At 34.0% G+C, this 11,250-nt stretch overlaps 1 protein-coding gene across 1 annotated transcript; it reads left to right on the top strand.

Moving 5' to 3' along the window:
- The first annotated feature begins 138 nt into the window (after nucleotides 1-138).
- Nucleotides 139-10,004, top strand: LOC121419427 (zinc transporter 6-like). The gene is made up of 10 exons (XM_041613893.1): nucleotides 139-568; nucleotides 2,259-2,368; nucleotides 2,824-2,908; nucleotides 4,150-4,258; nucleotides 4,696-4,776; nucleotides 5,329-5,508; nucleotides 6,013-6,132; nucleotides 6,721-6,871; nucleotides 7,669-7,782; nucleotides 8,297-10,004. Exons 1-10 carry the CDS (start codon nucleotides 397-399, stop codon nucleotides 8,861-8,863), a joined length of 1,689 nt encoding a protein of 562 aa, XP_041469827.1. The 5' UTR covers nucleotides 139-396; the 3' UTR covers nucleotides 8,864-10,004.
- The last annotated feature ends 1,246 nt before the right edge of the window (nucleotides 10,005-11,250 follow it).

The following is an 11,250-nucleotide window of genomic DNA, read 5'->3' as shown; positions in this document are numbered from 1 at the left end:
CAAGAAGTGATGAAAATTAAATTGGTTTGATCTAATTTTGTTTTTGCTCTTCTAAGATGAATTTTTAATCCGGACTTCTATTTTGCGATTATCCATGATGAACTTGAAAAGTTCTATTAAAAAGAAACTACCTTCGAAAGGGCTACTCGCATGATCAAATTCTTAGTCGTCTCGATTCGCTTAAATTTCGAGTTGATTTCTGATTTATCCAATGAAACGATCCGTTACATCGACTTTTCGTCGTGTAATGCTTACACGTACACGAAACTTCCGTGGCAAGATCTGCGGTAATTAATTCTATAAGAAATTCATTTTTTTCTCCAACAACCAAGTTACAAGAGATTTATTAATGTATGCTGATGCTAGGTTTAGATCTTGTTATTTCTGATTCTCGATATGGCTCAAAACTACGGGAGTCAAATCATAGACATCGACGCTTTTGATATTTCGATGGACGTAGACGTCGGGAGAGGCAACCGGTATGGAAAGGCATCGCCGACAGCTGGGGCGTCTGGCCAACGCGGATCTGGTGGAGGTGGACATGTCCTCGGGCCCGGGCATGATGTTGGTGAGTAACGTTAGTGCATGCAGCTGCATTGCAGTGCGGCGCTAATGCAGTTTCGCACCGGCGGACTTTAATCAAACTTCCTTATCAAGTTCTACTTCTTCTTCTAGTTGGGGTACTGGATTACTGCCCAACAGCAACAGCACGCCCCACAAATGGGAGCCAACCGGCCATACCGGCGCCGTATGGCAGTGAGTCCAAACTTCGCGCGTGTCCATACTTCGCGGACGGTCATTATCTCTAAAACTAGCCAATATCCTTAAAATCTGACATCAACAACGTGAAAAGCGACCTAAAATTACCCTTTGATGAAAGTTTTCTTTAGGATGAGTTAATGAAAATATTGGCAAAAGATCGGCAAATTTGTCACCGCTAGCGCCCGTTGTGAAGAAATCAACATGCATCACGATATCACCCTTTTGCAAGCAGAAATCATCAAAAATGTGAATTAAATGTGGTACTAACATTCTATAGCATTTTGCCATCAATCTGATGTAAATATTTCACTTTTTGAGCTTGAGTTTTTGTTTAAATCTCCACGAAATCTCTGGTGCGCGAAGTGAGGTCACACTTTTTCTGAAAGGTTTTCCAGCACAGCCTACATTCACCGATCGGAATAGAATTTTGAGATCGCGATACCGGCGAAACCCCTTGACCTACTTTACATTTTCGTCTATGATTTTATAGTTTACGATCTTGCCGTCAATGTGGTAACTATTTAGCGAATTGGTTTTGTATAAATTATGAATATTTTGTGAAAAATAAATTGCCTGATAAATATTTTTGAAAAGTGCGCGAAGTTTGGACACCCCATCATACCGGGAAGTATGCAGATGTTAATGGCTCGGAGAGAGAAGATGCTTTTTTATCCTTGCGCGCATGAATTAAGAGATAGCTTATTACAAACGCTACGTCCTGGAGAGTAGGAACAATATTAAGTTGAGAATCGATTTTACAAGAGAAAAAGAGGTATAAAAAGGTAAAAAACTCAAGAAGTTATCAAAATAGTAATTGACTAGACCCGAACCCCAATACAAAATAGCAGTTATTCCGGAAATCCAATACTAATAGGAAACTGCTTTTGAACAAATAATCCGTCATTGGTGGTCGAATCCTGTGTCGGAGCTTGAGATGGAAGTAGCAAGACAATCAACCAGCATGATGACATAGAACTGACTTGGAAGAGTCAAATATTTCGCCAGCGTGGCAAGAATCGACCGTAAATTTAGTGCATGGCGGGTGGTCGGTCCTAAAAAGGAGTGCAAAAGAGAATATTTGAAATCATCATATTTGTTGATCGCTGATATCTAAACATAGGATTCAGATCTGCTCAATTTTTTCCACAAATGAGATGAAAACGGGGTAAAGCTGATGAATATTTTTGCAGATATGATGCTTAAACGGTAGGTCCAACCATACAACTCCATGGAAAATTTTCCATATATTGTACATGCTGGTTCCCAATAAAATAGAAAGAAATGTACTAGATAGAGATGATTCTGACGAAATAATTTTTTTTTTTACAAAATAAATCTAACCAGTAGATTTGCTTTAATGTCCTTGCTGTTGACCTTTTTAACCAGCAACAAATTGAAAGTACAAAAGTCTCAATTTTTTTCTACGAAATTTAATTTTGAAAAAAGAAGTAACTAACAGATTTTATTATTAATTTGCATCGTGTACTCATTCACAGGGAGTGGCAGCAATTTTATTCATGGAACAATTCAGCCATTCTCCAGATCTCAGCATGGAATGATCTCAAGGATTATGATAGAGTTAAGATCACTCGTGAAGGAACATAAAGTAAGTGCTACCGGCGTCCTCCCCTAAACTTCAGTGTAGATGATCTGTGGGGATATTGCCCCATTCAAACTGGACTGTTGATCCCAAACTCATTAGAAAAACAGATATCAGACCACGTGATATTCATCCTATAATTGAATTTGATTAACGATGCATGTTTCATTATATAGACGTCCTGTTTCCTTGGCACCAGATGACACTACTACTAGTCTCTGCCTTTTCACACATGAATGATTAATATCAATAATTTTGACAGCTATCATGATGCTGTTGCCATATTTCCAACAAGAAAAGAAGTGATCTCGGTATTAAACCTCAAGTGCTTGAATATTTCTTATTGATTGCAAAAAGAAATAAATGTGCTTCTGATTGAAAATCAAGGTGCATGTGTTGTTTTTATAAAATATACTTGAAGACATCTGTTACTGGTATATCTGTTTTCTTTTTTTCCTTAGGCCAAAAGAATCTTTATGCTAGGGTTAATAGGGGCATTGTGTATCATCATCATGCTCCTATGGTGTCAATCAACTAACAGTATAGGTAAGACAACACATACCCATTTGAAAATCTATTCTTCAGATTTAAATGGGACATAAGCTTTGGTATACATAGAGAGTGATTCCTCATGAATAAATCACTTTGATTATTAGTAACTTGGCAGTTCCGTGGTTACAGAGTGACATTCAGAAAAGTTTTTAGCATTCAAACAAAGATGTCACCCATATTTAAATAGTTTTTTTTTTCAAAGAAATGGTACCTGACATTGACAGTAGTTGCTGAAACCCACTTTTCAAAATCATAACATATGTTAGTTTGATCCACTGAATTAATGAGATATGAATATTCATAAACATGGTTACGGAGTGACGTAAAATGGACATGCATATGAGAAAACATATTGCTCAAACTCTATGGACTTTAAATAGCTATCAAAATGTTGACAGATTGATTGGAGTCCATGTTGTTATAGCTTTAATATGCTGCATTACATTAAAAAATTGGTGTAATTTTTCATTAATTACAACTTAATACATAAATCCATATTACCTGTTACGGAGTGACATCTGTTATATTCACCCACAGGCAACGTAAAATGAACCTATATTTTAACATTTTTCTTTTGATATGATGTAAAATGATGACTTTCAGATCATCCAAAAGAAAATTTTACAAAACAAGCAATAGTTTTCTGTTAAATTGAAATTAACTAAAAAACAATATAGTCCCATGTATAGATTTTTTTTTATGGTTTGGGTTCTGCTATAAGGAGATGCATAAGAAAAAAAAATTGTGGCTAATTATGTTCCCCTTTTGTATGAAATCCCATATGAGTTTTGATATAAAAATTTAATCCAGATTTGAAAAAGAGCCAATATAAATTTTTGGAAAATGTCCACTTTTGCTTGGAATTGCCCAACCGAGTTAAGTTACTAAAACAGGTTTATCCTAGGTATCAGTGAGATGTGATTATTATGCTAAAGCAAACGATGCAACCAAAAAAGGAGACTTTTACCTTCAAAATTGATTGGCTGACGAGGGGGGGGTTCTCTGCATTTTCAATATTTTTTAACCCCTAAACCCAAATGCTGAAAGAGAGAGGGAAATTATTTTTCTTGAATGTTATAGTCATATTTTCAACAGATGAAAAAGAGATTTAATGGGTACTACAATCTTGTAAGTGTGAACATTAAATGAAACTCCATATAACTTTTAACTTTTATTCCCCAAAGGTTTAGACAGGCTTTAATCAGTTATTTTCTTTTGTTTATATATTTTTTCAGCTTTGACAGCATTCACCTATATTATATTATTTGATGTTCTATCTCTTGGTGTTTGTCTCATCACCATCTGGGTCACCAAGCAAAAACCTTCAAGCATTTATACTTATGGGTAAGTAAATTTTTCTTTTGTGCGAATGACTATCTGTGTAAATCAAGCAAAAACCTCCAAGCATTTATACTTAAACTATTTGGTAAGTCAAGTTTTCCTTTGTGTGAATGACTATGTTAATCAAGCAAAGTCTTTAAGCATTTGTACTTATGGGTAAGCCAACTTTCTCTTGGTGTGAATGACTATCAATATTAATCAAGCAAAAAGCTTTAGCTTGCAAGCTTATGTGTTGGTTAATTTTATCTTTCAGTGAATGACTATCTGTTAATCTCCCACACCTTCAAGCATTTAATGCTGATAAAGTTTGATTTGGATGATTATATTAAATGCAAAGAACAAATATGTGAATTATATTGCATTGAGTATGTGATAATTGATATGTGCTCCTCAATTCTATATGTTTTTGTTTTAGGTTAATCACTATTTCTTTATTACAGGTATGAACGATTTGAGGTCTTAGCAGTATTCTCAACAACAGTGCTTGCCATATTTGGTTCTATATTCATTATGAAAGAAAGGTAATGTTATACACAATGCTATCAGAATAATTCTTGAGCAAAGCATGTAAATTGAAATATCATTTCAATGCATGTGAAATTGAATACTGTACTAATCGGTAATATTAATCATAGAGAAAATAACTTTTGTGACCCATTACGGCCTTAAACATAAATTTGTCTCAAGTGTCTTCTTTCATATTTTCTTTGTGTTAAAATTTTCATTTGTGAAAATTGATAATAATCTTATACCTACATGTGAAGTTAATTGTGTCAATGATTTATGCCAATCATTGTTTAAACATTTAATGAAGGAATGAATTCATTTAAAATTAAGTGATATTCATGAAATGCATTTTGACAGCCTATACCTTATGACTTTACAATGAATTTTATGAACAGGTTTTTCTTATAAAGACTGGTAATACTTTCTCGAGTACATTGAGTCTTTTTAAATTTATGCCTATTTTTACAATTTTATCCTTGACCTTAGGTCAGTAATATACTAGATAACTTTAAGTCAGAGCTGTATAACGTATAAACCTAGATTCATTATTATCATTTTCATTGCAGTACTGAGCGAATCATTCAGCCCCCAGAGATTCACACTGGTAGGCTAATGTTAGGAGCCATCTTAGGTCTATTCAGTCATCTGGTCCTATTATACGGGTCTAGGAACCAAGCTTTTAGTCATGTTAGTACAGCATCTAAGAGCAGCTGGTTACAAGAACACTTTGCTGATATCTGCCAGAGGTGAGAAATATGTTGTTGAAAGGGTGGTAGGGTGGAAAGATTCAACAAATATAAACTGTGATGCTTTGCAATGTCAGTTATGATTATGAATCAGTCATTTATAATCATAGTGTAGTAAAATTCTTTATCAAACTTTCCTCACTGGCTTGCAATTTTTTTAATTGTGATATAGATCAGGATTCCACTACATTTTGTAAAGGGGCAAAATTAGATTAAACAAAATAATAGTAAATGCAATGATTTTTATGAAAATATTTTCAAGTAATAATTTTTTATTGGAAAAAATTTGAGCAAGCCAATAAAATGTAAAAACTTTCAAAAGAAAAGGAAGAGAAATATTCAAAACTCTTAAGAATCTGTAAATAAATTCATATCTTGTATTCAATTTATGGATTTATTGATCATGGAATTATTAAGATTATTATTTTTTTTACCTATCTCGCTACATACATTCTCATTCAATGTCATGTATTTGTTTTGCCTTGTTTGTTTTTGTTTATTTAGTTTTTGTACAGTAGTTCCTGGCTTAGATCATCTGTTACTACCGAGAGTGAATCCATTCATTCTAATAGGATTATGCAGTATGTTATCACTCTGTGTGACTGACTTCCTGGTTGATATGAAGTAAGTTATTACTGTGTTCTAAAACATTTAAAGCCTTTATGGGCACCGTTTCATGCAACCTTCTCATTATTTGCTGATAATAATTCACTGTTATGAGCCACTGAAATCTGGCAAACCATCCTTATCGGGTTGTATTAAAAATACTAGTATGCAGTCGATGGATGTTTCTGAATTTTTATTAAACTAGTGCAGTCAAGTATTATCAATTATAAGCTACTTCTCCAATTTGACATATGTTGTAGCATTTTTTTTTCTCTCTTCAAATGAAATATGCCCCCAGGTTAGATTGTAACTATAATATATTATCACACAACAGTTTTATTCTTCCATTGCTTATTGTTAATCTTAATGTTTATGGACAAGCTCATATTCCCCCCCCTCTTGTTAGTTTCATATTCATTACTATCAATAATCAGTTTATTTCCAGGTACATTCTTTCATCTAAAAGGGAGGTCTAAACTTCATTATGGTTTGCATATTTACCTCTGCTTCAGCTTGGCATGGAAATTGTTATCAAAATTAAAGCTCTTAAAAATATAATTATGATGTCATGAATTTGCTTCCCCATATGTAATTTTTTTTCCACAGTAATTTTCACATGGCAGACCCTTTAGCAGCCTTCTGTATAGCTCTGATGACAGTGGGAACAATGTTTCCAATGAGTGTATATTCTGGCACCATATTACTACAAACCACACCTTCGCATATACTGGGACAACTGGATAAAAGCTTGAGAGAGGTATGCAGGAACCCTACTATAGGGAAGGGTATTTGACTTTTATTACTATACATACAAATGACCAGTAAAATTCCTAGGAGTAGTTTTTGCTGGTTTTTGTTGAGATGTGTAATGTTATCTTTCTGGAATTGAAAATTGAGAAAATGTTCATGAAATCATGTGTAGGGTATTGTTTTCCCCATATTTAATTTTCATGCGACTGAGAATTCATTGAATAGTAGCATGTTTTGTGGGAGTTACGGGTGCATATTTTTAGGGTAGAAATATTTTAAAGAATGCATGTGGATACTGTATGCAAATTATACCCATTGGAATGATTTATTCAGGGATGGTATGAAAACCTCTGGCCATGTCTAGGTACGACCATATAGTTGAGTCAGCTGTTTAATTTAGTCATTACATCAGATTTGAACTCCCCTCGATGATAATATTTGTCCATTGATTAAGAAAAGCCAATCAGACTCTCATCTTATTGATTTTTAGTTACTCTTTTAATCAGAAGCAATATATACTTGGTAGTTTCCTGAAATATTTATCCCATTCATGATTAATAGGTAGTTTTATACCAAAATAAAAAAAAAAGCAGGGAAAAACCTTTTTTTATTTAGACATTGCAGTTGTAAATTAAACCCAATACTGTTATATTTTAGATGGCATCATTTTCACAACCTTTGTATTATTGGTTTGTTTTCATTTTATCTGGCAATGAATTCAGAGTTTTCATACGAATCTTAATGAAATGTATCAAATGTGAATATGGGGTTTTTATTTTCTGTCTGTGATATCTTTTTATGCAGGCATCTACACTTGATGGAGTATTGGAGTTTCGCAATGAACATTTCTGGACATTATCATTTGGTCAACTTGCTGGTTCACTTCATGTGAGAGTCAGAAGAGATGCTGATGAACAGGTTTGGAATTCTGTTTTATTTTTCTATCTAAAAGCCCTCTCACACTTATTAGGAATCAAGCAGATTTGGTCGGAATGAAATGACTGTTTGACCACCATCTGGTCCAGTTTTTATTCCCTGCTATTTAGCTCTCACATGTGATCAATATGGAGTGCTGCTTGAATTGTTGCAAGAGTACATAGAATCCCTTCAGAAAACTGTTCGATTTTCTTTCCACTTTTGAAATCTCAGAAATTTTGAACTTGATCAAAACATTTGGAACAGCCACAAGAATTGGCCCAAATTTTCAAATGCACTCATAATGCAATCAGAAGTTTTAGAAGGTAGCACAAATTTTTAATCTCTAGTGTGAGTGACTAGTACGTCACCTGGTCAATTTACCGTATTTGACCGAGCTATTATGTGACTTGAAAAAAGTTGACTTTACAGATTCTACAATATGTGATTAAAACTGTAGCAAAGCATTTGGATGAGCAGTTTGAAGTCAGTGTGTTATTTTTTTCTTATTTTTCAGCTGGTCCTGGCTCATGTGTTCAATAAGCTTTCTCACCTAGTCAACATCCTTACTATTCAGATCATCAAGGATGAATGGACTCGAATGAACCCTGTCTCTACGGCCATTGCTTCTAATAGATCAACACTCCCAGACTATACTCATGGCCTCTCTACTCCAAAGTCTATGTACAAGCCACCTGCATCATCTCTTCCAACTCACATGACAAGTAATACCCTTTTTGGTGCTGGAAATTCATATGCACCTTCAACACCTCTAAGAGCACATAGCACCCCGTATGGGACACCACTCAAAGACATCAGTTTCAATACAGACATGGATGATAGACCATCGCATGATGTACCATCCCCTGTAATGGCTGATCCTAAGTTAAAAGGAATCCTTCGGACAAACCCAAGTGGTGTTTATGGAGGAAGCAGACAAGGCCATCAGTTTGTAAAGAATGAGAGGACATTACAAGGCTTAGCACCTCCAGGTTCAGGAAGTGCTGTCATAGATTTTAGTACCTTGGGTACCGGGAAATCCTTCCCTACAACCACAAGTGCAAGGACTAACCTGAGAAGGTGAAACAACTTTTATTCATTCAGATGCAGATATTTTTGCAAGAGATTGACTTTATTGAGATTTATTTTCCTTTGTCACAATTATATAAATAGTTACTATTTGTATGGGGATTCGTTTATGTTCTTCAGAAACTTGTTCTTGTGCTGAGTCATGTGGGAAATTTTTTTTCTTTCTAGAATATGTGTTGGGGTCTTACCAGTATGAAACCTGTATTCTGATAGATGGATGTCAGAAATTTGAACCCTAACAAAAACTTTATTAATTTTCATGTTCCTAGCAAATAAAACTCTGAATTTCTATATATAAACAACAAAAAAAACCAATATGAACCATAATGAAATAAGAAACAAGGTTAACACGTCATACCATCTCAGTTTTCTATCCCAAATCACAAATGTCTTTGATGACTCAGTCATGTTCAGGGAGCTTGTCATATCATGCACTGTGACAGAGTGCAATTTAAGTCATATCTTGATCAACTGCATGAAGACTTACAATGTACCTGATACGTCTTGCATCAAATAATGGCAACTGTCATTGTTGGAAGACAGCACCGACGATTCCAGACAAGAAAATGAAAAAATATGACATTAATGTCAGTATTATGAGAAAGCTCAAATGAAATGAATACTGCACTTTAAACTCTAATGTGAGTTGATATTTATTAATACAAATTGTGCTACTATGCCTTGTTTCATAAAAACTCTGCAATTAGAAAAATGTCTGACACAATCAGATTCTGGTGTTCTGGAATGCATGCTCAGGCCAACTGGTTCTCCAAAAGGTTTTCATATAAGATGAATGATCTCACAGCCTGGCTGTATATGGGTATATTGGACAGCATGTTTTTATGAAGCTTGTATTCATTATTTTATATTTATTTTATAGCCATTCTTTCATGTTAAACTTAATACCTTGTTCTGAAATATATAAGGTTCTAAAATAGCCATGAGGTGTGCTAGATTAGTATTGAAATTGAATTTAAATCACGTTTTCCAAAAAATCTATCAATTGTGAAGATGGTGTAACACAGTTTCTACCTACAGATGCATACTTCATTCATGCATTCCATCAACATACAAGCTGTTGTACATGTGTTCCTCACCCCATTCATTCATGCATTCAAACAAGTGTTTTTGTATGATTAGTAATAGTATACCGGTACTTGCTTAACTCTTTATCAGGAATCTCAAAGCACTCTACAATAATACAACATAATTACCTTGGCTTTGGAAGAACAGCTGCTACACTCTGTTTCAAGGAAGAAATTTCTATTAAGTTCCCATTTACCTTACCTTGGTTGAGTGCAGCAAAATATGGGTGAATGTCTTGTTGAAGGACATTATGACTGGGGTAGGATTTGAACTTATTACCCTCCTATTAAGAGACGTAAATCAGTATACACTATACCATGACACTTCTGGAGAGTATAGTCTTGTCTGCAGACTTTGGTGGTACTGTGCTGCATTTCAGATTTGATGATGCAAATATGTTTGTTTTAACAAGTTTAGTACACAGAACTACCATAATTTTCTATTGGATGCAATGACTTCTTTTCCAGTGAGAAGCAATTCTTTTCATGTAATATTTGAGGGTGTTTCATACACTGGTCATGATAATGAATACATAAGACTTTAGAAATGATTTGGAGATTTAAAAATGGTAACATGTTTAATATAAGTTCAAGTTTAATTGTGGAATTTGAATTGATTTTAATTATAAACCAGACTTGTTCATGAAAATTAAATTTCTTGCCACAGTTTATTTTTTGTAGATCATGGGAGAAATGCTTACAATTTTTGCATTATTGTCAGGATAATAACAACTATTGTCATTCCAGATGACTTTTTTATGTCCTGTACAAGTCATTTGTAAAATAATGCATACTTACAAAATCAAGTTGAAATATTGAATCAAATGAAATAGGGGTTATTCAGATTACTTCCATTGCATCCATATATTCATAGATTTTAACAATTTTTTGGAGGAAGGGGTCTTTGTTTTGAGTTTCAAAGTTTTTTAATCACAACACAGAAAACAGTAAAAATATGCAAATAACACTTCTATACTGTATATTGATATGTATGTGGTGAAAGGTGTACCTTGAGATAAATCACGCTCTTGTTTTATTGTCATTCATTAAGTTCATTGTTAATTCACCACAATTAAAATGTAACAATTGATGCAAGAATTGTTTGTGTGTAGCTGTGATACTGCACTACAGAAATTAAGGAAACATCAATGTACTGTGGAAAGAAACACATTTGTGTCAGTAGGTCCATGGTAGAACAGAAAAAAATGTTTTTAAAATAAACATTGTCTGTTTGACCAAGTCTTACCATTTGTGTTGACGACTTGATGATCAATGTGTAATTTTACCTTTCTCAAAC

This window comes from Lytechinus variegatus, chromosome 7 (genome assembly GCF_018143015.1).
Source record: "Lytechinus variegatus isolate NC3 chromosome 7, Lvar_3.0, whole genome shotgun sequence".
In the NCBI taxonomy this organism is placed as follows: Eukaryota; Metazoa; Echinodermata; class Echinoidea; order Temnopleuroida; family Toxopneustidae; genus Lytechinus; species Lytechinus variegatus.
The sequence above is the reverse complement of the archived record's forward strand: the minus strand, read 5'-3'. Positions and strand labels throughout refer to the sequence as shown.

Excerpts from the sequence above, each read along its gene's own strand:
- LOC121419427 (XM_041613893.1), top strand. The coding sequence starts at position 397 with ATGGCTCAAAACTACGGGAGTCAAATCATAGACATCGACGCTTTTGAT. Across the intron at positions 4,777-5,328 it reads ATATTCATTATGAAAGAAAG|TACTGAGCGAATCATTCAGC; the intron begins GTAATGTTATAC and ends TTTTCATTGCAG. Across the intron at positions 7,783-8,296 it reads GAAGAGATGCTGATGAACAG|CTGGTCCTGGCTCATGTGTT; the intron begins GTTTGGAATTCT and ends CTTATTTTTCAG.